The sequence below is a fragment of the Agelaius tricolor genome, unplaced genomic scaffold (genome assembly GCF_023055355.1).
Source record: "Agelaius tricolor isolate 1412-34295 unplaced genomic scaffold, bAgeTri1.0.p SCAF_16, whole genome shotgun sequence".
Taxonomy (NCBI): Eukaryota; Metazoa; Chordata; class Aves; order Passeriformes; family Icteridae; genus Agelaius; species Agelaius tricolor.
In genome coordinates this window covers 347,295-370,863 of record NW_027269276.1, presented here as the reverse complement: position 1 = coordinate 370,863, position 23,569 = coordinate 347,295, and the positions used below count along the sequence as shown (strand labels likewise).

The following is a 23,569-nucleotide window of genomic DNA, read 5'->3' as shown; positions in this document are numbered from 1 at the left end:
CCTCCGGGCGCGTCTGGGGGTCCTTGCGCGGAGCGAAGGCCGTGATAGAAGGGGTGGGGCATGGCCTGGGGAGTCTCAGCCAATCAGGAACCGGGCTGCAGCTTTTTTCGGCCAAGTCGTCTGTGCCCTGATTGGCGAAAAAAACTGGAATTCCGCGCTCTGATTGGCTGAAAGAGCAGGGGCTTCAATCCATGCGGTGATTGGCCAAACAAGGAACAGTCCCTATCAGCTCCTGATTGGCTAAAAAAACCCTGAACTTTCAATCCTCATCCTGATTGGCTGAAAAAAGCAATCCAATGCGAATCCTGATTGGCTGAAAAAGCTAGCGCTGCTGTGTCCTGATTGGCCGAACAGGCTGAAGCACCGATTCGCTCCGCGCCGCGAGCGGCTGCGAAGCCTCGGACCCGAGCCTGCCCTGCCGAGCCAGAGCCGCAGCCTCAGTCCGGACCGTGCCGAGTCAGAGCCTCAGGCTCAGTCCCTAACCAAAAGAAATTTTTTTGCTGAGCAAAAAGCTCCAGTCCCGCTCCCCCAAACCACCCTCAGCCCTTCTCAGCTGCTTGCTCTCCCCACCTGCCCCTCTGAACTGCCCACCGGGACTGTGGAGACAAACACAGGATGAAAGCTGGAAAACTTGTGATATGAGACAACAGTTCAGTGAGGGAAGCAAAAGCCACACAGAACAAAGCAAAGCCAATTCATTCCCTCCGATTGGTGTTCAGCCTCCCCAGGACAGTGGGGCCCCATCACGGTAATGGTAACTTGGACAAAACCACTACTGCTCTGAGCATCCCCCCATTCCTTCTTCTCCTCCCCTTTCCACGCTGGCATGATGCCACATGGTCTGGGACACCCCCAGGGTCAGCTGGGGGTCCCCTGGTCCAGCTGTGTGTCCCAGCCTTCCATGAGTTCCTCTGCACCCCCCAGAAGAGCAGAATCGGCCTCAGCTCTGTGCCAGCGCTGCTCTCTCTGCCACACCCCAGGACGAGCACCATGCTCACACAAACCCAGGCACAGCCCCCTGCAGTCCCCGCCCCAGGACAGCTTCACTGGAGCCCGATATGCTGGAACATGTCTCACACAGACCAACACTACAGCCCTTACAGAAAAGTGAATTTAATGAACACATCCAGGCCTCCCCAGGGTGTCCCTGGAGCTGATGCAGCTGCAGCCCCACTCCCAGCATGTCAATCAGGTCACTGTGGCCTGAACTCAGCCCCATCCTGTGCCACAGGAGGGTTGCTTGCCCTGCCCTGAGCACAGAGCCATCCTGGAGCTGGTCCTGCAGAGCAGAGCCTGCCCTCACCCCCATCTGCAGCACCCACAGCTCCTGGGGCCCTCAATGCTCCCGCACACGCACATAGGTGGTCCAGGGCCCACACACCACCTCCTCCACCCGCAGCCCCTCGGCCACCAGGTGCTCCACGCGGCGTGCCTGGTCAGAGCTGATGTTGTTCCCGTGTCCCAGCTGCCCGTATTTACCTGCAGAAACAGTCATGACACAACGTGGCCCTGGGGCCTCACAGGGCAATTGCTCCTGGTGTGTGTGGGGAGGGAGGGGGGGAGGGAGGGAACGCAACACAGTGTAGACAGAACTCGTAGAGCGACAGAAGAGCCAAGGGCGAGAGAACAGGAACCAGAAGCTGCTCCTGGGGAGGCTGTACACTCCCAAAGCAGAGGTGCCACTTACCCCAGCCCCAGGTGTAGAGCTCCCCACCTCCTGCAACAGGGACAGCACCATCAGGCAGCACCCAGTGAGCTCTGTCCCCCACAGTGCTCCCCTGCCCCCAGAGGCACTGCCCCGAGGGTCCCAGTGAGCCCCGCACCCCTCACAGCCCCTGCCCCCAGAGGCACTGCCCCCTGCCCTGCTGGACACTCACGTGTGACCACAGCTGTGTGTCGGGAGCCACAGCTGACCGTGCTGACCTCCAGGTCCTGTGGCAGATCCAGCAGTGCTGGGAACGCCTGGATGGAGATGAATGCAGCATCCTGGGCAGCCAGCTGCTCCTGGCAGGGCATCAGCTTGGTGCTCCCTGCACAAGAGGTGACAGCAGCATTGCTCACAGGCTGAAGCACACTGGCCCTGCACCAAGCTGCAAGGGCTGTGCAGGAACCTGGTCCTGCCCTCAGCCTGGCCACATGGCACAGGGCACTGAATCAATGCCCCCACACCCACCTGCGCTTTTGTCCTCATCCCGCACTCGCTCCTCTGCCAGCCCTTTGGAGGGCAGGGCCAGCTGCCCCGACTCATTCCAGCCCCACATATACAGGTCTCCTGCCTCTGTGGTGGGGGAAAAAGGCATCAGGCAGAGCTTAGCCTGGGCCGCACCCGCTGGCAGCACTGGGTGCTCCGGGGACACCAAGAGCCCACATTCCCCAGGCAGGTCCCCCCAGGCCATGTGCCAGCAGCAGCGTGCCCAGCTGTCCCGCCCAGCCCAGCCCAGCCCAGCCCAGCGCTCACCGCTGACGCTGGCTGAATGCCACCCGCCGGCCGCCACCACCCGCATGGGCACCCCAGCCAGCGCCTCCACCAGCCGCGGCTGCAGCTCCGCCTCCAGCTGCCCGTGGCCCAGCTGCCCGTGCCTGCAGGGACACAGACAGACAGACAGACAGACAGACACGCACACAGCCCACCGCCTACAGCTCCTGCCTCCTGCCCACAGACCCCACCAAGCCCTTCCTGCTGCCACCAACCCAGCTCCAGGCTGGTGGAGCCCAGGCAGCTGAGGGAACAGCCACAGCTGCGCAGAATTAACCCCAGGAAAGGCCAAGCGCCAGGGGGAGAGTGATGCCCAGCACCAGAACACCAGCTACTGCCAGGGGTGGGTGGGCAGCAGTGGGACACAGCACCAGGGGCTTTAATTGCTTCAGTTGACAGAGATGGGGCAGAAACAGGAGGGGCTGGCAGGAGTTGTAGGGGTGAGACGAGCAGCTCAGCTGCAGAGTGGTGCCTGTTTGGTCTGGGGAGCTTCAGTGTGACAGCTCAGGATGCCAACAGCTGTGCTGATGCACAGCACTGGAAAGTCTGTTCACATTCCATATGGAATCTGCAGAGGACTGAGAGAGAGACGCTGAGAGCTGAGGGGCAGGGAAGGGCCTGCTGCAGCAGGAAAGTGGCTCTGGGCACTCCCTCACGAGAGGGTAATGGTGACCACAGCCAGCAGTAGGAGAGGAGCTACAAAGGGGTGAGCTATCACACAGCACAGCTGTCACACTGCAGGACACACTGGCACCAGCAGGCGTGAGAGGATTCTCAGATGTGCTGAATAACCAAGCTACAAAAAAGTTAATCCTCAAGTACACATCCCCACATGTAGAAACCTTTCCTCTGAAGGGAAGGCAAGAAGGACCAAATAATGCAGTGCTGGCAAAGCAAGAACTGCTGATGTAAACTGAGTGTTGTGTCTGCCACCAGCTAGCCCAGAGCCAGAGAGCGAGGAGCAGGGACTGGGGAGGGAAACGCTCCTGAGCGATGAGAACAGGGAGGGCACTGGGCCAGGGCGCGCAGCTCTGTGACAGATGAGCAGTGCTGCGTTTGTCTTCCTTAAGCAGCAAAGAGGAACAGAGCAACCCTTCCACTCTACAGCTGAGAACAAGAAGCTCCTGTGGCCAAGCCTCATCAGGCACCAGCAGAACTCAGGGATCCAGGGCACCTGTGGCTGGGCTCTCCAGCACCTGACTGGGGCAGCAAATACACAGACAACCCCCTAATGAACAACTGTCCCAGAGTGACTTTATGATGCTTCTACCCCCAGCCATCTGTTCTCTTTATGCTGGATATTAAGTTCTGCGCTTTTAAGACTGGTTCTGAGAGCAAAAGGGAGAAAAAAGAAACACAGAGTTTGTTTTCAAAAACTGCACTCACTCCCCCACATCCTTCTCCTAGACTGTGTTGTCTGCAGCACAAACAGACAGAAGGAGAAAGCACTCCTTTGCTTTTTAGTTATTTTTTTTAGCTAGCTGAGGCAGTGAAGTTCCCTAGACTATGAGTTTTCTTTTTCTTAGAACTGCTCAAACCTACCCTAAACTGAAAACCCAAAAGAACACCAAGAGCTCACACCTATAACCCCCCAAAGCCTAGGATGCTGCATTCCAGAGCCAGAAAATCTAATAAAAGACTAAGCAAGCCAATCTACACCTCACAAAAAAACTTTATAAAGTTGCCATCTCTTCAGAACAGCAATTTTTTTTTGTTTAATATTATTCTTTTTTATACTTGTAGACTCTTTGCTTATTAAATAAACAGGTTTTTTCCACTTTTCCCCAAAGAAATCTTTCCCCAAACCAATTTAAGGGAGGGGTCACTTGAATTTACTTTCTAAAAGAACCCCACTCAGAAATTTCCTCCCAAAATTTACCCAAAAGCAAAACAAATGCAAGAACACCTTTGTGAGAATAAACTTAGCAGTGCCACCAGGTGTTAAATGCACCTGAGTTCAGCTGCTGGCAGGTGACAGAGGGCCATGGGGCTGGAGGGTTTTCCCAAGGGCTTCACTCCCCTCCACGGGCTGTACCAGAGGGACCTGGCACTGAGCTGTCACAGACTGATGGAATCAATCTCCAGTTCAGAAACACAAGAGCTTTGCTGCCAGCTGGTGTTGTGTGGCAAATTAAAGAGGAGCAGGGACAGAGCAGGGACCTTGATGGTCATACAGAGACCCAAGCATCCTCAGAGACTGCCCTGAGGGAGCCAAAATTCAGAGCAGAGACCAGAGTCAGTAGCCAGAGACCCAGCGCTTAGAGAGGAGACAGGGCTGCCCATGGGGCCAGCAAGGGTGGACTCGGGGGGAACAGGGGCATGGTGAGGCCAGCGCCCCCCAAGAGAAGCCATGATTTGGGATGCCTGTGCCGGGGGACCTGGCTGTGGTGAGGGACAGATCCCATCAGCAGGTGGGTGAGCACTGGACACCTGCAGCTGTACCCCAATACTTCTCTCAGCTGTAAGGTAACATTCCCAAGTCCACCCCCAGAGGAAAGTCAGGAGGCATAAGCTGGCCCCAGGCAGTGTGTGCAGGCTAATGGGTGCCCAGCCTCTGAGGTGACCCCCATTCTGACACCCTCTCACCTGCACTCCCCCCGTATCCCCTACATCCCTTCTGCATCCCCCATCACCGTTCTCTGTGCCTCCCACCAGCACCGTGCTTGTCCCGGAGCCCCTGCAGGCCCACCCGCCGCCGTCCCTCTCCGGCCCCCTGTGCCCGCATAGCCCCGCTCACCTGCCGCCGCCCCAGGAGAACACCTCCCCGGCGGCGCCCAGCGCTAGGGCGTGCTCCGTGCCCAGCACCAGCCGCCGGGCCCGCACGCCGGCCGGCAGCGCGGTGAAGAAGGGCGGCCGCGGCGTGGCGAAGCCGCCGGGCAGGAGCGGCAGCGGCCGGCTCCAGGGGGGCTCCGGGGGCAGCGGCCGGCTCCAGGCGGGCTCGCCCTGCAGCGCTGCCCCCAGCGCCGCCTCCCGCCGCCAGGCGCCGGCCGCCGCCGCGCCCCGCAGCACCAGGTGCGTCTCGGACGGCAGCGCCTCGGCCCAGCCCGGCAGCCGCCGCCGCAGCCCCGCGCTCCGCACTTCCAGCCCCGCGCCTGCCGCGGCGGCATCTCAGCGACCGGCCCTGGGCACAGCCCGGGGGACGGGACGGGGACAGCCCGGGGGTCTGGGGGGACGGGACGGGAACGTCACCGGGGGACGGGCGGGGAGCATCCCGGGGGAACGGGCGCGGTGGGAGCGCTGGGGGGGGTCCTGGGGGGGGTCCCACCCCGGGGGCAGCGGCGTCAGGGGACGGGGCGGACAGGACGAACCGAGGCGACCGGCGCGGCAGCGCACGGTGGGAAAGGGACCCGCCACCCCGGGGAGCGGCAAGGGGGAGCGGGCACGGGCCGGCCAAGGGCCGCGCTGCCCCGCGGGAGGGACGGGACCGGGGCTCCGGGCGGGCCGGGGGCGCTCACCGGTCTCCACGACCACGTAGCTCCAGGCGGGCCACACGCGGGAGATGCCCTCGGGGCCCGCCTCCAGCCGCCACGGGCCCGGGCCCGGGCCCGGCTCCCCGGCCGCCTCCTCGGGGCTGAACCCGAACACGAGCCACAGGCAGGCGGGCGCCGCCATGGCCGGGGCGGAACCGGGAGAGGAGGGACCGGACGTGACGGCGAGGGGCGGGCGGACAGACGGACAGACGGACGGAGGCCGGGCCGTGGTCCAAGAGTAAGCTTTAGTGTTCCCGGGTGGGCCTGGCTCCGCCGCGCCGGGCCCGCCCCGGGTCAGCCCTCCCGGCTAAGGCAGACGGTGGCAAAGGCAGCGGCAAGCCCTGTGCTCCCCCTCGCCCCGGGGCACCGCCGGGGACAGCGTGGCCCCCGCCCCGGGCAGTGCTGAGCCAGCTCCGCGTGCAGCCGGAGCCCAGGGCCGCCCTGGGACAGCGTGCGAGCACCGGCCTGGGCAGCGTGTGCAGCGTGCGGGACCCACGGGCCTCAGGCGAGGCCGGGGTTGGGCTTGATGAGCCCGTAAGCCACTGCGTGTGCCAGGCTCTCCTGGGCCGCCTGCGCCACCCGCGGCTTGTCCTTGTCCTTGGCAAGCACAGAGAGGATCTCCAGCATCTCGCTGGCAATGAGCTGCTCGGCCACCTCCCGAGCAGCTGCCATCATGTTCATCACCACCACGGCGCCACGGTGCTGCAGCTCCGCACTGGGGCTCAGCAGCAGGGCCTGCAGGATCTCCAGCCAGTGCACCGTCTGCAGGGGAGTGGGGCCAACATCATCACAGACCCCAAGAGAAGGGTTCCAGCTCCCCCCTACAGCCCCATCTCAGAGTCGGGCCCAAGTCACAACAGGTTGCCCTGTCTTCTGGGGCCAGAGCTCCAGGCCGCCGTGGGGAGGGAATATGGGACACAGGGTGCAGTGTTAGGGTGCACTCACCACCTGGGGAATCCGCTTGCAAATGGGGGGATGCAGGGTAGTCAGCATGGCCAGGGTCCCCGAGGCTGCCCGCCGCAGCTTCTCATCCTCCTCCCCACTGTACAGGACCATCAGCTTCAGCCGGTCGCTGCCCTCAGCCAGGAACATCTCCTGCACCTGCACAGGGGAAAGAGCAGGGATCAGGGGGTGTGGTGGTCCAGCAGCCCAGCACAGACCCCAGCCCATCCCGGCCTTCACCTCCTTGCTCATGGCCATGTTGCACATGCACTCAGTTGCGGCTAGCCGGATCAGCTCGTGCTCCTCAAACATGTAGCCCTCGATCATGGGCACAGCCCGCTCTTTCAGGATCTTCTGCCTGGGAGGCAAGCGGGCAGTGAGCGCTCCCTGCTCAGGGCAGCCCGCCAGGCCCGAGGGCACAGCCAGCCGCCCTCTCCCCCATCCCTACCGCAGCCTCTCGCTGATGCCAGCCAGGTTGGTCAAGGCCATCAGCCCCTCAAAGTTCTCCAGGCCCGTGCGCTGCAGGTGCAGGAGGCTGACCAGGGGCCGCACCACCTCATAGATCTGGGGAGACAGAACACATGGCACTGAGTCAATGCCCACTGCTGCTCCCAGCTGAGCCCCTGCCTGGCAGCTCCCAGCCCCAGCACTCACCCGCTCCCCAGGGAACGCCATCTCCGGGTTTGACGTGATGGTTATCTTTGCTAGGGCCTGCGCTGCCTTGGTCTGCCCCACCTCAGTGCCCTCCAGGGACAGTGGGATCAGAGCCTGAGGGCAGAAACAGCAGCTTGTCCTGCAGCCAAGGCCACAGCACCAGGGCAGCCACAGCTTTCCCCAGCCTCATGGCCAAGAAGCCAGGGCAGCCCTGCTAAACCACAGAGCCCCAGCACTCCCAGAACAGTGCAGGGCAGCACAGCAGGGTCCATGGTCTCACCTTGCCTCCTCCCTGAGCAACCACACCACCCCGGTCTTCTGCCTCCTCCACCAGTGCCAGGAACACTCTAGGGACCAAGTGGGACTAGTTGCAGCACTTGGATCGTCACAGTGGGCCCAGGCTGCACCAGACTCCCGGACATCCTCCCTGCTGTCCAGGAGCTGGCCTTCAGCACAGGCACACAAGTTCACCAACAGGATGCCGGCAGGCTGGGAACCCAGCTCCCTCTGTCCCACCTGGAGATGAGCTCCCGGCAGGAGCTGGTGAGCGCCGGGTTCTCGCTCTTCACCATGCAGGCCAGGGCCGACACCACGCCGGCCGTCAGCAGCTTCCGCACGCGCCGCTTCACAAACTCGGGCTTGTCCTGTGCCACAGGCAGGGCACGCTGGGCTCAGGAGCACCAGCACCTGCGCAGGTGCCCAACCCCACCCTGCGGGCCTCAAGGACACCGTGTCCACACTGGGACCCCAGGCTGTCCCACCACCCACTCTCCTCCTAAGCACAGCCGTGCCCTGCTCACCTTGGGGTGCTGCTCCGGGATGTGCTGCTTGGCATACTTGGCCAGCTCCAGCATCTGCGGGTCCGGCTCCTCGTGGTCATAGCTGTTGGTACAGTTCACCAGCGTGGAGGCAACAGCATAGAGCACACTCCTGTCCTCTGACTGTGGCGACAGTGGGCACCTGTCACACTCACAGCAGGGAGGAGCAGCCAGGACTGGAGCCACCCAGCTTCTCCCACACAACCCCCCCCGAGCATGAGCCCCACACCTGCTCCAGCACATTTCCCTGGTGCCAGGGTGCCCATCCCACAGCTCTTGGTATGCACCTTGGCCAGCTGGAACATGGCCTGCATTGCTGCCTTGTCCTCCACAAACTCCTCCTTGACATCTGCATCGAAGGTGAGGTAGGCCAGGCCCTCCACAGCCCAGCGCCGCGTGCCCGCATCGATGGCCTCGTTGCAGAGCCACCTGGAGAGTGCTCCCTGAGCCTGGCTGTGGGGCTGTGCACAGCCCAGCTGCAGGGAGCCCAGCTGGGGGGCGCCTTGCCCACCTCCCACACCCAGCCCCGCTCACTTGCGGCACTGCTTGGCCAGCTTCATGGTGGATCCCTCAGCAAACTGCTTCATGCTGAAGTCCGTCCCTCCGGCAGATCCCAGCTTGCAGAGCCCCTGGAACAGAGTGTGGGAGCAGGAATGGATGTAGGCAACCTGATGTGAGTCCTGGACCACAGCAGCGGGGAGCAGCGCTGTGACTGGCAGTCGCGCACCCACAGCCCACCCAGGGCAATGTCACACCCTGTGCCAGCTGCTCACCACGAGCAGTCCCACAGCCACAGCCCACCCAGGGCAATGTCACACCCTGTGCCAGAGTGCTCACCACAAGGGCACGGATGCGGATGCTGTCCCTCTCGCTGTGCTTGTAGATCTCCTTGAGCAGGTTGACGCCGTTGGCCGTGATGAAGGAGGCGCGCTTGGCCTTGTCGGCCGCGTGGATCAGCGCCTCCACGGCCACCAGCTGGTGTGCCTCGCAGACAGAGGCGCAGAGGGACAGCACGCTGTCCATGATGCCCTCCAGCTCCAGCACCCTGTTCCCTGCATCTGAGGGACCCTGCAGCAGGCACGACACTGTCTGAATGGCCCGCAGCTTTCCCGGCAGCTCGTGCCCCTCGAACCAGCTCCTTCAGGGAAAGACCACCAGAAAGGGTCAGCATGATCCACCTGCTTCTCCCTGCCCCACCTGCTGAAACTCCCCCACAGCAGGTGCCCAGTCAGCTTTAGCACTGAGGGTGACAGGTGCTGCCAGGCTGCAGGTGACAAAAGCCCCGTCACTCCTGGGACACCCTGGCTCACCTCACATAGTCCTCACACAGACGGTGGAAGTTTTCCCTCTCGGCATCACACTTCAGGTCCTCATACAGTTTGCTCAGCAGAACAGAGGTGCTCATCCGGCTGTTCTCTGTCACGGGCAGGCTGCCCGAGCTGCCGCACACTGTGCTGCCCACCTCCAGGATTTTCTTCAGGCCTGGAAAAGGTCAGACAGCCCAGTGAGGGGTACAGAGGCATGTGCAGACTGGGGGCAGAGGAGCACGATGCCCCAGCAGGACACTGCTAGCCATTCCACTAACCCTGATCAATCACCCAGAGGCTCAGGCTGTTGTTGGTCTCCTTTGGTGACTTCCTGGGCACCACCTTGATGAGCAGGTTGAGGGCATTGTCACGGCCATGTGCTGAGGCCCCTTCCAGCACTAGCAGCTCCAGGAGGTGCTTGATCAGCAATTTCAGGTCCTTGGAGGAATCTTTCAAAAAACACAGTGCCCAGCAGTCAGCACCCTGGGCATGGCCTCACACCTACCATGGTACAGTTGGCAGAGATGCTGCCATGACCAGGCTTCTGCCTCCTGTTAACCCTGGATCAGAGCCTGGATTTGCTGCAGGGAGTAGTGACAGGGCAGCAGCAAATAGCCCCACGGCATCTCTTGCACCTACCTGGGGCTCTCCCCATACAAGAGCCAGCCGGGGCAGCCCACACTCACCCAGCACCACTGCATCCTCCTTCCCACGGAAGTCTTTCTGCAGCCCCTCCTTCAGGGAGTCAAACATCACGTGCAGCAGGTTACAGGCAGCCAGGGACACCTGCTCGTGCTCCACACCCAGCACCGCCGCAAGACGGGGAGCCCCCAGTTCCGCCAGGATGGCCGTGGTCTGCAGGTACAAGCACACCTGTCCTCTGGAGCCCTTGGGGAAGCCTTGCCGCTCCCCAGCCCCTTATCAGGATGGTTTCCTCTCACAGGTTCAGGCCTGGCAGGTAACAGCTTGGAGCTCCCCTGTGTGACCCTCTGCAGCCTCCCCAGCACAGCTTTCCCCTGGGCCCAGCCCTGGGACGTGGTGGCACCTACACGAGAGCGGTGGCCGGAGCACAGCCCCACCAGCGTGCGCAGGGCTGCCAGCATCAGGTCAGCCTTGGCCGTGTCCAGCAGCTGCATCAGCAGCCGCACACCGTCACTCTGGAAGATCTTCTCTGCTCCAGCCTCTTCTCGTGCCAGCACGATCAGGTTCTGTGCAGCCTGGGGAAGGAGAGTTCAGTCTGGGTCACAGTAGCACACTGCACAAGGAACTGCTAGCAGCTGCAGGCACCCACCCTCCGCCCCTGTCTTGGGGAGCATTCTGTGGGCAGCAAGCCCAGCCTGCCCAGGCAGCACCACTCAGCCACCGCTGGCCAGGAGCAACAATCCTCCCCTCCCCTCCTCCCAGCCACAGCACCACGCCCCGCTCCCTGAGCTCAGACTTTCTGCTTCTTGTCCGCATCCTTTTCTTCGAGATCCAGCAAGATCTGGAACATCTGCTCTACTTTTGAGTCCGTGCAGGACAGGGCCTTCATCTGCAACAGAGCAGAAAGAGCGGCTCAGTCCTCCCTGCCTTCTCCCACCAGGCACACCCCCAGCGGGCTGGCAGCCCCCAGTGCCCCAGTGCTGACCTTCTCATGCATGCTGCTGCCCAGGGCACGCAGGGCCTCCTGGAAGGCCTTGTTGCGGGGCTCCAGGCTGAGGCAGCGCTGCAGGTCGCTGACGGCCTGGTCCATGCGGCCCAGCTGCTGCAGCGCCTGGCTGCGGCGGAACAGCGCCTTCACGTCCCGCCCGTCCACGGCAATGGCTGCGCACAGCGGTCACTCACCGGGCCCACCGCCTGCCCACCGCCCCACGGGCGGCTCACAGGCTGCTCCCCAGCCCCACCGACTGTACCTTTGGTGGCATCAGCCTCTGCCTTGGTGTAATCCTCCTGTGCAGAGACAGGAATGAAAAATGCCTGAGCGCTGCTGGCACAAGCCCCACGCAGCCTACACCTCTAACTTTGGGGACTGGGGACAGGATAGGAACAGCATCACTGGAGACAGTGAGCCAGCACAGTGGGACACCCTGTCTTTCCCAGAATACAACCCTCAGAGGGTGTCCAGGGAGCCCTATGGCCTCCAGTGCTTTTCAGGCACTTCTGGTCTACTCAAGCCCCTAAAGTTCCTCGTGTCCACCCCCTGCCCCAGACAAAGATTCCCTGCCAGAGATCAGAGAGACTGTGACTGCTTGGGAACAGCCCCAGCCAGCCGGGCAGGTTCGAGCAGGCCGCAGGGACGCACCCGCCCAGCACTCACCAGCTTCAGGTAGCACGCGGCCCGGTTGCGGTGCAGCACGGCGCGCTCCGACGGGGCCTCGCTCAGGCTCAGAGCCTCCGTGTAGGCAGCGAGGGCGGCTGCGTGATCCCCCGCCTGGAACAGCGCGTTACCCCGCGCCCGAAGCTGCTCCGCCGTCACCTGCCGAGGGGCACCGGCTTGGGACACAGCCCTGGGCCCCGCATGGACCCAGGACAGGGACCCCCGGAGCAGGGAGCCCCGGGACAGGGAGCCCCGGGACAGGGATCCAGGAACCCCCGGGAGAGGGATCCAGGGATCTCCGGGACAGGGACCCCGGGACAGGGATCCAGGGACCCCCGGGACAGGGACTCCCGGGAGAGGGATCCAGGGACCCCCGGGACAGGGATCCAGGGACCCCCGTGACAGTGACCCCCCCGCGACAGGTATCCAGGGACCCCCGAGACAGGGACCCCCGGGACAGGGACCCCCGGGACAGGGACCCCCGGGACAGGGATCCAGAGATGCCCGGGACAGGGGACCCCCAGGACAGGGATCCGCAGGACAGAGACCCCCGGGACAGGGACCCCCCGGGACAGTGACCCCCGGCCGGGTCCCGCCCGGCTCCGCTCACCGGCTCCTCCATCGCGCCGCACCCGTGACGTCACCGCGGATCGCCGGGGGAACCCTGACGCCACCGCCCTTGTCACGTGACGGGGGCGCGCCCGGAGTCGGGCGGGGCCGAGGCTGCAGCGCCGCCTCGCGGCCCGGCGGTGCCAGCACCGACCGGCGGTGTGTCCCCAGCACCGACCCCGTGTGTGTCCCCGCGTCCCCGCCGCAGCCCGGAGAGCGAGTGTCCCCCGTACAGCCCTGTACTGAGCCCCGGAGAGCGAGTGTCCCCCGTACTGAACCCGGAGAGCGAGTGTCCCCCGTACTGAACCCCGGAGAGCGAGTGTCCCCCGTACTGAACCCGGAGAGCGAGTGTCCCCCGTACTGAGCCCCGGAGAGCGAGTGTTCCCCCGTACAGCCCCGTACTCAACCCCGCAGTTTCAGCGTCCCCCCCTACAGCCCCCCCGTACTACTCCCCGTGCTGCACCCTGAGGTGCGAGTGTCCCCCCCATCAACCCCCCCGTGCTGCACCCCGGGATGTGAGTGACCCTCCCTGTCCCGCGGCACCCCTGGGTGCAAGCCCCCCCTGTGTACCCCCCCTGCCCTGCGTGGCCGCCCTCAGCAGCCCTGGCCGGGCCGTGTCACTCTGGGGGCACCGTGCGGAGCCCGGGTGCCGGCCGGGCGCCCCCGCGGGGCTCCACGGGGCACGCAGCAGCCACGGGGCAGCAGGCGGCGGAGGCGGCACCGGCGGCTCCAGTAGAAGTGGCAGAGGTCGATGGCCATAAGCACGAGGACGAGGAGCCCATAGAGCCCCACGAAAGGCAGGGCCAGCGGGTTCCTGCGGGGTGGGGCACTTCAGGGGGGCAGCCGTGACCCTCCCGTGGTACTGGGGAGGGCCAGGCGGGGCCCCTGTGGGCTCCGAAGGACACCACAGCCCCTGCCCCCGCAGCCAGGAGAAGCCCCTGGGGGTGTCCCAAGGGCCCCCCATCCTCAGGAGCACAGCCAGCTGCAGCCCTGCTCACCGCAGCAGACCGGGGCTAGCCAGGCTCGACAGGTTCACTCCAGTGAGGGTTTCCAGGGCCAGCTGAGAGCAGCAGGACTTGAGAGCCTCCAGGCGGGGCTGGCAGCAGTAGCGGTGGCTGGGGGGATCCGTCAGCCGCGGGCAGTAGAAGCCGGGGTGGGAGCGGCCATCAGGGCCCACGTAGCCCTCGCAGAGGTGCAGGTTCTGCACCAGGACTGCAGCGGGAAGCAGGGCATTGCAGAGGGCAGGGAACAAGCCCCCACTGCGGGGACATGGAAACTGTGCAGGGCCTGTAGGACAGGCTGCCAGCTCCACACCATGCTCTGTGCCGCCATGCAGCAGAGCAGGGCTGGGCTGGGCTGGGCTCAGCAGTCCCAGGGAGCCTGGCTAACGTGGCATGGGGGGCCCCAGCTCGGAGTGGGCTACACCCCACGAGGGAGCAGTGGCTGAGCAGAGCTCCCCTGGCACTGCCTTCTGGTGCCATGGCCCTGTGTTTGCCACGACCTCCAGCGCTCACCGAGGCCTCGGCAAGGGCAAACATGGGCAAGGGCAGTGATGGTGGCAGGGAGGAGGGGAAAACGCCCAGGACATCAGTCCACCCCCAGCCCCCGTGCCGAACACCCTGTGCCCCCTGTGGGGACAGCACTTAGACCCCACAGATGTGCTGCAGTGGGAGTAACCCCAGCAGCACCACGCCTGGGCCCCCATCCCCAGTGTGGACCACCGCCTCTCCCTGCAGAGCATTGCCCCCCAGCACAGACCCCCACCGCTGTCAGGGAGTGACCCTCAGGGGACAAGGCCCCATCAGGGGTGGGCTCAGGGAACAGGAGGGGCAGGAATGGAGCTGTACCTGTCCCAAGGATGCTGGGGAACAGAGCTGCGGTAAGGAGCAGCTGGAGCAGGTGCCCATCCAGCATCTTCCCGGCCAGCCCTGGGCAGAGGCAGTTGTGGCTCCAGTGGAGGCAGAAACCACAGCCCCTCCTGCTCCCGCCTCCATCGAGCCTCCACCAAGAGCCGCTCAGAGCCATTAGAGCCTCCTGCACTCCCCTGTCCGCAGGGACCGGGCTGGAGGCGGGAGCATCAGTAATGAGCTTCTGGGGCCAGGACTAGGACGGCAGGCTCCTTTCCCAGCTGCATGCAGGGCACCAGCTGCCGTGTCCAGGGCCCCAGTTGGGCATCTGGGCCCATCCTGGAGTGTCTGAAAGGGCACTGGACCAGGCCAGGGCACACGGCAAGCACTGCGAGGTGCTGAGCTTCCAGGGGCCAAACCCATGGGATGTGGATGTGCAGGGGTTTGTGCAGGAATTGTGGAATCACATAATCATTTACGTTGGAAAAGACCTCTAAGCTCATCCAGTCCAATCCAACCAAGCCAGAGCTGAGGCAGTTCCACACCCCACCCTGTCCTTCCCAATGCCCTCCCTGCTGGAAGTATTCAGCCCCAGGGGGCCAGGAATTATGGCCTGTGGTTCCCACAGCAACCAGGATGCTCTGGTGACACGGTGTAATTAGCTGCGACTCAGCCACTGCAGCTCCAGCAGAGCAGAGCGCCAGGCTCACTCTGAAACGGGGCTAAAGGCTCTGGGTTTGGGGGAGGCACTCCCACGCTTCACCCAGGCATTGCTGTCCGCACCAGGAACTGACTCCCATCCCCCTGGCTCCTGCCCAGCACCAGGCACTGCCTGCTCCCGAGCACAGCTGGGCCTGGCCATGCCACCAGCCTCTCACAGGTGCCGGGGGCTCCTGGCAAGATCTTCAAGCTGGCCTCTGCCCACCTGAGAGTGCTGCCCTGTCTCCCCACAGCACACCATTCCCACTCCCCTGCGTGAGAGCCACAAACCACACGTACACCAGGGCCCTTGGAAACAGCCTTGTGTTTCCTATGAGCTCCAGGAGAGGTCAGTCCCAAGTCCACAGCACTTCCTCAGGCAGCTGCCCAACACCACAGGTGCTCCTGGCCTCCCCTTGCTGCCCCGCCAGTCAGGGGAGCCCCGCATGGGCCCCTGCCCCAGCCATCAGGGTGGCCGCCCTCCTGGGCAGCCTGCCTGTGACAGGGCAGCAGTGTGTGTCCCACCAGCAGCAGCAGAGCCCAGCCTGCAGCCCTCCCCAGCCACGCTTGGCCCACCCAGCACCGTGTCCAGCAACGTCTGCTCCAGCCCTGCCACAGCAGTTCATTCCAAATCTATCTGAGAACATGGAGCTAATAAATTAGAAAGTGGCAGCACAGCCTCTGCCAGTCTGCTGGCCCCACTCCACTGCTGCACTGGTGCTGCTCCTGTGCTGTCCAGCCACTCCACTCCTCTCCTGCTTGACACTACCCCAGGCGGATGCGGAACGTGGCAATTTCCATGGGGTCCAGGTGGATGTTGGTGCTGTTGGAGGCTGTGCCCAGTGGGTACATCAGTGTCAATGAGGTGGGCTGCAGGGAGCCCAGCTCCAAGCCCTGGAACAGGCCTCCCAGAGCTAGCTGAGGAGAGAGGAGGAAGTGGGGAGGCCCAGGTGAGGATGTGATGGCAGGGGCAGCACTGTGCCCAGGGCAGCCTGACACATGCCATGGCTGCCACGCCGAGCTCCCAGCTCAGCTGGCCCAGAGGAGGTGTGAGGGCAACCTGGCCCTACCTTGCCCTGGCTGGTGGTGCAGTTGAAGCCCAGGTTCTTGGCCTCCAGGCTGCAGTCGAAGCCTTTGCGGTGCAGGATCAGTGCTGCCTCAGCTGATGGTAGTGAGTCATCCTGCAGGGAGCTGGAGCGTGAGGCACAGCACTGGGGACAGCAGGGGCAAGGCCCCCACCAGAGTCCCGCCATCCCTGGGCCATGGCTCACCTCTGCCTGCAGCGTCCGTAGGTTGAGAATGTGGAAGTCGCAAGGAAGGGTGGTGGCAAGGGGCACAAAGGAGCGCAAGGCTGGCAGGGCTGGCTTCTCCAGGGCCACTGGCATGACCAAGGCCTCAGCATTCTGGTGCACAGAGGTGATGTGGCTCAGCAGGGAGGGGAAGCTGATGGGGCGCTCATCCTGCACCTGCCAAGCAGCACATGGGTCAAGTGCAGGCCCAGGAAGGCAGGCAGAGCCTGGGCAAGGCCCAAAGAACCTCCATTCCAGCAGTGCCTTGAGCCCAGGCACCTGCCAGCACAGCGCACATGGAGCTGCCCCTGCCCAGGCAGGTCCCCCCGCCCCAGCACCAAACAGGACCCTGGCTAGTTGATGGTCAGGCTACAGACCTGCTACAAGCCTGGCTAGACTAGTGGCTAGCAGCTAGTGCACAAGACAGGGAGAGACAGCAGGGCCAGGCTGGCCATTACCTCAGGGCTGCCAGTCCTGGTGCCAGGGAAGCTCAAGGCTTTAAACATGGAGACCAGTTTGGAAAAGAAGCCGGAGCTCTGGATGGGTGGCACAGCACACGCATAGAGGGCAGCAAGGGGATTGGACAAGAACACTGTGATTATGAGGGCAACGTGGCTCCACAGGGACAGAGCCCACTGCATGTCCTGCTCTCCCCATGCCCCCTGCTCCAGGCCCATCCCTGCCCAGTGCCAGCACAATGGGACAAGAGGGGAGAGGACACCGCATCCCATCACGTGCGGCTTTCTGCAAATGCCTCCACCCAGCTCCATCCCAAGGCAGGTTGGGCTCTCAGCCCTGCTGCCTCACAGCCAGCACCTTGTTGGCAGTGCTGCGGCGCTCCAGGAGGAGCCGGAACCGGTTGCAGGTACGTTTGTTGTCCTTCAGCCCCTGGCCCAGGCCCCGGTTGTCATCCTGCATGAGGCGCCGGTCCAGGATCACCTCCAGCTGGCCTGTGGAGAGCAAATCCCTGCAGCCCAGGCTTTACCAGGTGCCAGCCACACCTCACAGCACAGAGCCCCCAGTGACAGCAGGACCAGGGCACCCTGCCCAGCCTGCAGCACCCTCCTCCCCTGCTTCCCCTGGGGAGGACAGCCCTAGCTCCACAGCAGCTCCCCAAGGCACAGAGCCCAGCTCACCGCTGTGGAGGCTGGCGACCCCCAGGGCCTGGGCTGTGAGCAGTGTCAGGCGGCTCTGCATGTCCTGGATGTAGGCCATGGCAGGCATCGGGTAGAAGTTGGCCTGCAGAGGCAGCTTCCGCTGGTACCTGCGGGGCTGGATCTGCCAAGGAACAGAGATCAGTGGCCAGAGGTGGATCCCACAGTGCCTGGTGCCAGAGCACTGTCCCCCTGTGGGCAGCTGCTGTCCCTCCCCAGCCTGCTGCATACCTGGAAACCATTAAGGTCCGTGAAGAAGGTGTCATCACTCTCAATGTCAGTGCTAAAGCGCAGGGCCAGCTCCTTGTTGATGTGGTCACGGATGTCCACCAGGCAGGACACATGCAGGGACAGGCCCTCCACCCCTGTGGGTAGGCAGTGAGGGGCTGAGCCCCAAGGGCAGCATGGCCCAGTTCCCTGGGCCAGCAACACCTGGCACAGCCTCAAGACCTCACCTGGCACATTGTACAGCCGCACCACGGTCTGGACATGCTGGTAGTAGCTGGCAACCTCTGAGAAGAGGGGTCCCTCCATCACCCGCACCACTGGGGGGTCCTTGGGAGTGTAGGGCTAGGGAGAGGGATAGAGCTGTGCTGACACTACTGCCTGAGGACAGTCCTACAGGCACAGCTGTCAGCTGGCTTCCACAGGTGGACTCTGTACCTTGGCCTCGCCATCAGGCAGGAAGAGATAGGCCCCACTTTTGTCCTTGGAGGTCCTGGTGCCATAGACGAGAAATTCGCTGCTGACCCTGTGCCCCTGCTCCTCCCCAGCTGGGCGCAGGCTCTGCAGGTGTGTGCCGGCACAGCAGTAAGAGCATGAAGCAGCGGGATGCACCCCTCCTGTCCTCCACCCCACACCCTGTCAGAGCCCCGCACTCACCTGCAGCAGGCCCGTGCGCCCCGAGAAGCAGGCCTGCAGGTGCTGGTTCTCCAGGCAGAAGTCATCAGCAGCAGCCGGGAAGACGTGCAGGGGCAGAGCCTCGGGCTTGTGCACGGGCACGTCCCGGCCATGCAGGTACAGGCGCGTGGAGGACCTTGGCGTGGCGTGGCCATCCAAGGCCTTGTGCAGCTGCAGCACACGCAGCCCCAGTGCAGGCAGGCGGGCCAGGACAGACACCTGCAGGCAGCATGGGGACCTGAGCCAGTCCCCATCTCTGGGAATGACTGGGGGTCAGTGGGGCAAAGACCCTGCTCAGCACTGCAGGGCTGCTGCTGAGGAGGGACATGCGTGGGAACCTGAGGGTTCGGCAGCTGTGGGATCTCATGTTGTGGGGCAGGGACAGAGCAGGGCTGCCGGTGTGTCCTGGCAGTGTGTGGGGTGGGAGGCTGGCACAGATGGGCTGTGGGTGTGGGGCACCCCATACCTGGTAGACATTGGGCACCGCATCAGTGGCAGAGTTCCACACTGCACTGAGCTGGGAGGGCAGGGGCTGCCCCTCCTCAGAGAGCACACGCACGTGCGGGGAGTCCACCAGCACTGGCACCACGCTCAGGCGCTCCTGCTCCAGCGGGTTGAACACCACCAGGAACCTGTGGGGGTAACACAGGGCTTGGCATCCCAGCCTCACAGCATCCCAGATGTCCCATGCCCCACACTAACTACAGATCCACTGCACCTACCCACAGCTTCACAGGTACTCCCTCATTGCCTCCCCACAGCCCCATAAGTCCCCAGAGCAAGGCAGGAGGCCCTACCGAGGTGAGGTGCCCAGTTTGACCACTGTCCTCTCTGGAAGAGAGTCCTGGCTGGAGCGTGTCTCATCCTGGGGAGGAGTAGTAAAGAGTTGGGGTGTGCCCCATGCCCCTGCCAGTTGGGCCCAAGGACATGGGCACAATCTGGGGCTCCCTTCCTGGCCTCTGCAGCACGGAGTTGCTCCCAGGGGCATGGGGACAGAGTGCCAGAGTGCAGGGAGGCAGGGGCTGGTGCTGCTCACCATGCCAAGGAACGGTGCAGCCAGGTCATAGCGATATGCATCCTTGTCCTCCAGCACAAGGTAGTGTGCAGCATTGATGATGACACGCTTGAGGTTGGTGAGGGATTGGAGCAGCCTAGGCAGAGGCAGAGGGAGCCACCTTCTACATCTCCCTGTGAGAGGGAGAACCTCCCCACAGCATCCCCACACCTAGCCGTTCTCCCGGCCCTGAGCCCACCAGCCCCACTCTGAGACAGGCTCTGAGGGTGCCCTGGCCCCCACACGCACCGGACTCCATAGTCCACGGCCACAGCCTCCTTGGCAGTGCCAGCGATGGCATCATGGTGCTGGAAGAGGCCCAGGTTGCGGCGGGCGTTGGTCAGCAGGGCGTAGTCAGAGAGTGGGTACCTGCCATCGGCACCGGCACGGCGGGCGTGGGCGAGTGCCAGGCTGTACAGGATCTCTGCCCCCCTGTGCAGGGACAGAGTCACTGAGTGTCCCTGGTGCTGCAATACCACGGGGGCTGGCCTGGGGGGTGGCAAAGGCACACACTGCCCTGGGACTGGGTGAGGGTTTGGCACTCTGTGCACCAGTCCAGTGTGTTGGCAGCTGGCGCAGACTGGGGACTGTTGAGCTCCCAGATACTGCCTGGCCACCCCTCACCCGTGCCCCCCACACGCCTCCTGTGCCCCGTGGACCAACCCACTGCCCCTCACCGGAGGTGGGCCTCCAGCACCCGGTCCAGGCTCTTGTAGAACGGCCGGGAAGTGAAGTATCCTGTCCAGTAGTGATCCTCCCGGTCCGCATAGGAGAAGAAATCCCCGGTCAGAACTGGGAACCCGGGTGGCCTCATCCCCGGTACGATGCCCACTTTCTTGTACAGGGCATCAAAGTAGTCAGAGAGTGTGCCAAACTGTGCCTGCAAGACAGCAAGTGCAGCCCTGAGCCGGGGCTCCTACAGTGGTGGCTCTTATCACCCCTCACAGGACTGTTCACCCCTCTAACTGTGCTCTGCCGTGGCCTCCTGCTGCCCCCAGCTCCACAGAGCTCTCCACACACACCTGGACATGGAGGTCAGGCCGAGAGTTGAGGAAGTCAAAGATGCGCTGGTAGTTGAGGAACTGGGCATCCCACTCCTGTGGCTTGTCGTAGCGGAAGTCATCTCCCAGGGGCACCAGCAGCACCTTGCTGCGGTACAGCTTGGACTTCTTGCGGTACTGGTCCAGCAGCAGCTGGGCTCTGTGCAGGGGCCAGAGCATGAGGCTGGCCCCTGGTGGCCCACAAGGCCGGGAGTGGCGTGCCCCTGCCCCTGCCGCACTCACCGCTCTGCCACGTTGGCATCAGTGATGGCGCGGGGAGGCACCTTCCAGGGACAGTTGATCCGGCCTCCAGGCAAGCGCTTGAAGTCAAACTGGCAGCAGATCTTGGGGTCTGGGCCACAGGTGTGAGGCACATCGTAGCTGTAGAAGGGCATCATGTGGCAGAGGATGTCGGTGCTCGTGTCTGGATCTGTGGGACCAAGGACAGGTGAGCACCAGCAATGGCTCTCCCTTGCCTGTCCCTGAGCAGGAGGGCCCAAAGACAGTGGTCTGACAAAGCAGACCTCAGAGCTCAGAGGGCACAGCAGCCTCCCCCAGTGTGTTGCTGGACTTGTGGGCGCGTGGAAAGTCACCCTGAGGCTGTCCCACAGGGCAGAGACATCACCTCCCAGTGCTAGGCTCATGTGCACAGAAAAGCAGCTGGTAGCCATTCTCTGCTGCCACATGCCCCACAGCGCCCCCTCTGCAGTCCCTTCCTGGCAGCTCCTCACCCCACGTCTGTCTCCACATGAACTCCAGGTTCTGGGTGGCAGCAAAGTGCTTCTTGATGGCATAGTGCACGCGCTGGATGAGCATGGCCGTCAGGTTGGAGCGCTTCAGCAGGTAGGGCATGGTGGAGCTGTACCCAAAGGGGTCTACGGCCCAGCCCGACCGCGGCGTCACACCTGCGGCACAGAGACCTGTCAGCCCCATGCTGGGCCAGCAGCACCTCCCGTGAGGAGGGTCCTGTCGGGACCTGGAGGCCTGCAGAGCATTAGGCAGGCCCCCAGCCACCATCTGCCTGGCTCTCACCAATGTTCTTCTCCAGCCACTGGTGCCCCTCGATCAGCTGGTCAATCATGGCGAAGTAGTGGGAATTAGCCTCATCAGCCATCACCCAGCCGCCTGTCACCATCTCCAGCTGCCCATTGCCCACCAGCCTGTCAGGGGACACCCAAGATGTGACCAGAGCCCTGCATGAGCCACATGTCCATTGCGGAGTCCCCCTGCCCTGAGCCACCCACAGTCTACATGCAGCCCCCACAGCCACCACTGCCATTCCCCCCTTCTCATGCTGTCCCCATGCAGTGAGTCATCCCTCCACAGCCCAATGCCAGCCACAGCCCATTCCCCCTCCATTCCCCCCTCCATCCCCAACGCTCTCAGGGCAAGGGGCAGACAAGGGGGCCCTGTCTTACCACACAATCCTGCTCTCCAGGTCTCCCACCCTTCCATGGGTGCCCTGGGCCTTGCACACAAGTTCCCCAGCTCAATCAGCACAGGGACGGGCCCAGGGCAAGATCTGTCTCTCCCACCTCTCCCTCCACAAGGCAGTGGCTCTGACATCTGATGGCACTGGGAGGCTGCTGGCACTTTGAGGGCACCCCATGCTGAGCAGTGCAGGGCCCATGGCAGCTTTCCAGTCCCCAGGGCTGTTCCCTCACACACGCTCTGCTCTCAGCCTGCCTGGCAGCTAGGTGGGCACTGGGGCCGGGGGGGCAGCCCTACCTGCGCACAGCAGCCCGCTTCTGGGCACTGATGTTGTCCCACCACTTGGAAAAGAAGGAGATCTCAGACCAGATGAAGCGCCGGCGCGGGTCCTCCTGCATCTTCAGCACCATGCTGTTGAGGATGTGCTGTGTCTGGTCGTAGTAGTACTTGTCGAAAGTCTTGATCCAGCCTGGCAGCACAGGTGGGGGTCACTGTGGGGGGCCCAGGTTCCCTGCCTGCACTGCACCCTAGCAGGAGCTGGGCCAGCCCCTGCCTCTCACCTGGGTCATTGTGGGAGTGCGGCACCACAAACACCTGTAGGGGCTCTGTGTCCCATTCATTGGGCTCGTAGGTGATGTCGAAGCCCTGCTTCCAGACACCACCGTCCTGGTTGTCAAAGGGCAGCAGGGAGTACACAGCCAGCATCTGTGGGTAGGAGACAGTGCTGAGACCCCTGAAAGAGCAGACCCAGGATTCCATGGATGCCAGGTATGGACCCCTCATATGCTAGCAGAGCCACCAGATGCTCACCTGAAGGTCTGGGCTCTGTCCTTTGCCCCCTAGAGCAAACTGGCAGTCTTGCGGGGACACAGAGAGGAAACTTGGGCGACTCTCAGGGGGGAGCACCCAGGAGCCATTTAGGGGGTGCTGGGGCAATGCCGGCTGCCCCTCTGCATGGGCTGTCAGCTCCAGCACCGAGTCCTTAATGTGGCTGATGATCTCATGGTTCTCCTCCAGCAGCTGCTCCAGCTGCTCGATGCGGTTCTGTAGCACCGAGATCTGGCTCTGGAGGCACAGCAAGGGGCAAGAGGTCACCCACAGCTGTGGGAAGCCAGTCTTGGTCCTGGCACCTTAATGCCCAGAGGCCAGGGCTGGCTCCCCATGAATTTCCCTGACTGAATGTCCCTGTTTGCCATTCCAGGACCCCTTCACTCACCCCAGACCCTCCAAACTCACCCTGGGGAAGTTGCCCCCACTCTGGTGTCGTGTAGGGTCATGCTGTACCCGGTCCAGCATCAAGTAGAGGGAGAAGACGGCCACGCAGAAGATGGCAGCCCCGCACACTGTCACCTGCTTCTTCAGCTTCATCCCGAAGGGATGCAGGGACTCACCTGCGCCAGCACTGGGGGGGAGCCAGGCCGGACAGCGCAGCCCCTCACCGCGGCCTCCTGCCTCCTCCTCCAAGAGCCCTCACCGCGTCCTACTTGGCTTAATCCGATGCTGGATATTTATATCCGGTGATGGGGCCGGGGCCGGAGAGGCCGCGCGGCCCCGCAGGGCCGGGCAGCGCCCGGGCCCGCCGC

General features: G+C 63.4%; 4 protein-coding genes across 7 annotated transcripts; all 4 read right to left on the bottom strand.

The window, feature by feature from the left end:
• Nucleotides 1-1,097: 1,097 nt before the first annotated feature.
• RCCD1 (RCC1 domain containing 1) lies at nucleotides 1,098-6,090 on the bottom strand. Its single transcript, XM_071441054.1, has 7 exons — nucleotides 5,932-6,090; nucleotides 5,214-5,568; nucleotides 2,459-2,580; nucleotides 2,174-2,278; nucleotides 1,878-2,030; nucleotides 1,688-1,717; nucleotides 1,098-1,479 (listed from the first exon to the last, which is right to left on the bottom strand). Exons 1-7 carry the CDS (start codon nucleotides 6,086-6,088, stop codon nucleotides 1,337-1,339), a joined length of 1,065 nt encoding a protein of 354 aa, XP_071297155.1. The 5' UTR covers nucleotides 6,089-6,090; the 3' UTR covers nucleotides 1,098-1,336.
• Nucleotides 6,091-6,172: 82 nt separating this feature from the next.
• UNC45A (unc-45 myosin chaperone A) lies at nucleotides 6,173-12,682 on the bottom strand. Of its 2 annotated transcripts, XM_071441045.1 has the most exons (21): nucleotides 12,574-12,682; nucleotides 11,964-12,122; nucleotides 11,560-11,596; nucleotides 11,295-11,470; nucleotides 11,106-11,198; nucleotides 10,717-10,884; nucleotides 10,354-10,522; nucleotides 9,946-10,116; nucleotides 9,671-9,842; nucleotides 9,382-9,498; nucleotides 9,198-9,225; nucleotides 8,895-8,989; nucleotides 8,648-8,789; nucleotides 8,343-8,483; nucleotides 8,059-8,186; nucleotides 7,823-7,889; nucleotides 7,543-7,656; nucleotides 7,337-7,452; nucleotides 7,129-7,246; nucleotides 6,892-7,047; nucleotides 6,173-6,708 (listed from the first exon to the last, which is right to left on the bottom strand). In XM_071441045.1, the coding sequence occupies exons 1-21, from the start codon at nucleotides 12,583-12,585 to the stop codon at nucleotides 6,448-6,450; spliced, it is 2,640 nt and encodes an 879-aa protein (XP_071297146.1). In that variant the 5' UTR covers nucleotides 12,586-12,682; the 3' UTR covers nucleotides 6,173-6,447. The 2 variants fall into 2 exon arrangements, with proteins under 2 accessions (XP_071297146.1, XP_071297145.1); XM_071441044.1 differs by having other exon boundaries at nucleotides 9,198-9,498.
• A 484-nt stretch (nucleotides 12,683-13,166) lies between these two features.
• LOC139597075 (protein shisa-like-1) lies at nucleotides 13,167-14,110 on the bottom strand. Its single transcript, XM_071442054.1, has 3 exons — nucleotides 14,087-14,110; nucleotides 13,571-13,956; nucleotides 13,167-13,386 (listed from the first exon to the last, which is right to left on the bottom strand). The coding sequence occupies exons 1-3, from the start codon at nucleotides 14,108-14,110 to the stop codon at nucleotides 13,167-13,169; spliced, it is 630 nt and encodes a 209-aa protein (XP_071298155.1).
• A 1,316-nt stretch (nucleotides 14,111-15,426) lies between these two features.
• MAN2A2 (mannosidase alpha class 2A member 2) lies at nucleotides 15,427-23,357 on the bottom strand. Of its 3 annotated transcripts, XM_071441028.1 has the most exons (23): nucleotides 23,223-23,357; nucleotides 22,797-23,051; nucleotides 22,547-22,691; nucleotides 22,284-22,455; nucleotides 21,588-21,715; nucleotides 21,287-21,460; nucleotides 20,799-20,985; nucleotides 20,538-20,715; nucleotides 20,193-20,395; nucleotides 19,765-19,947; nucleotides 19,498-19,612; nucleotides 19,259-19,326; nucleotides 18,928-19,093; nucleotides 18,450-18,680; nucleotides 18,225-18,353; nucleotides 18,017-18,131; nucleotides 17,793-17,926; nucleotides 17,544-17,685; nucleotides 17,224-17,357; nucleotides 16,866-16,943; nucleotides 16,390-16,584; nucleotides 16,189-16,299; nucleotides 15,427-16,036 (listed from the first exon to the last, which is right to left on the bottom strand). In XM_071441028.1, the coding sequence occupies exons 1-23, from the start codon at nucleotides 23,352-23,354 to the stop codon at nucleotides 15,884-15,886; spliced, it is 3,528 nt and encodes a 1,175-aa protein (XP_071297129.1). In that variant the 5' UTR covers nucleotides 23,355-23,357; the 3' UTR covers nucleotides 15,427-15,883. The 3 variants fall into 3 exon arrangements, with proteins under 3 accessions (XP_071297129.1, XP_071297128.1, XP_071297127.1); XM_071441027.1 differs by lacking the exon at nucleotides 16,866-16,943; XM_071441026.1 differs by lacking the exon at nucleotides 16,866-16,943 and having other exon boundaries at nucleotides 16,189-16,584.
• Between the last annotated feature and the right edge of the window lie 212 nt (nucleotides 23,358-23,569).

Coding starts and splice junctions, on each gene's coding strand:
- RCCD1 (XM_071441054.1), bottom strand. CDS start 6,088: ATGGCGGCGCCCGCCTGCCTGTGGCTCGTGTTCGGGTTCAGCCCCGAG. Junction 2,581..5,213: donor TTCTCCTGGGGCGGCGGCAG/GTGAGCGGGGCT, acceptor GTGTCCCTGCAG/GCACGGGCAGCTGGGCCACG. Junction 1,718..1,877: donor ACACACAGCTGTGGTCACAC/GTGAGTGTCCAG, acceptor TCCCTGTTGCAG/GAGGTGGGGAGCTCTACACC.
- UNC45A (XM_071441044.1), bottom strand. Junction 11,597..11,963: donor CCGCGTGCTACCTGAAGCTG/GTGAGTGCTGGG, acceptor GTCTCTGCACAG/GAGGATTACACCAAGGCAGA. Junction 8,187..8,342: donor TCCCGGAGCAGCACCCCAAG/GTGAGCAGGGCA, acceptor CCTGTGGCACAG/GACAAGCCCGAGTTTGTGAA.
- LOC139597075 (XM_071442054.1), bottom strand. CDS start 14,110: ATGTTTGCCCTTGCCGAGGCCTCG. Junction 13,957..14,086: donor TTGCCCTTGCCGAGGCCTCG/GTGAGCGCTGGA, acceptor ATGCCACGTTAG/CCAGGCTCCCTGGGACTGCT. Junction 13,387..13,570: donor GCTAGCCCCGGTCTGCTGCG/GTGAGCAGGGCT, acceptor CCCACCCCGCAG/GAACCCGCTGGCCCTGCCTT.
- MAN2A2 (XM_071441026.1), bottom strand. CDS start 23,354: ATGAAGCTGAAGAAGCAGGTGACAGTGTGCGGGGCTGCCATCTTCTGC. Junction 21,716..22,283: donor AAGCGGGCTGCTGTGCGCAG/GTAGGGCTGCCC, acceptor GTCCCCTGACAG/GCTGGTGGGCAATGGGCAGC. Junction 21,461..21,587: donor GTGGCTGGAGAAGAACATTG/GTGAGAGCCAGG, acceptor TCTGTGCCGCAG/GTGTGACGCCGCGGTCGGGC.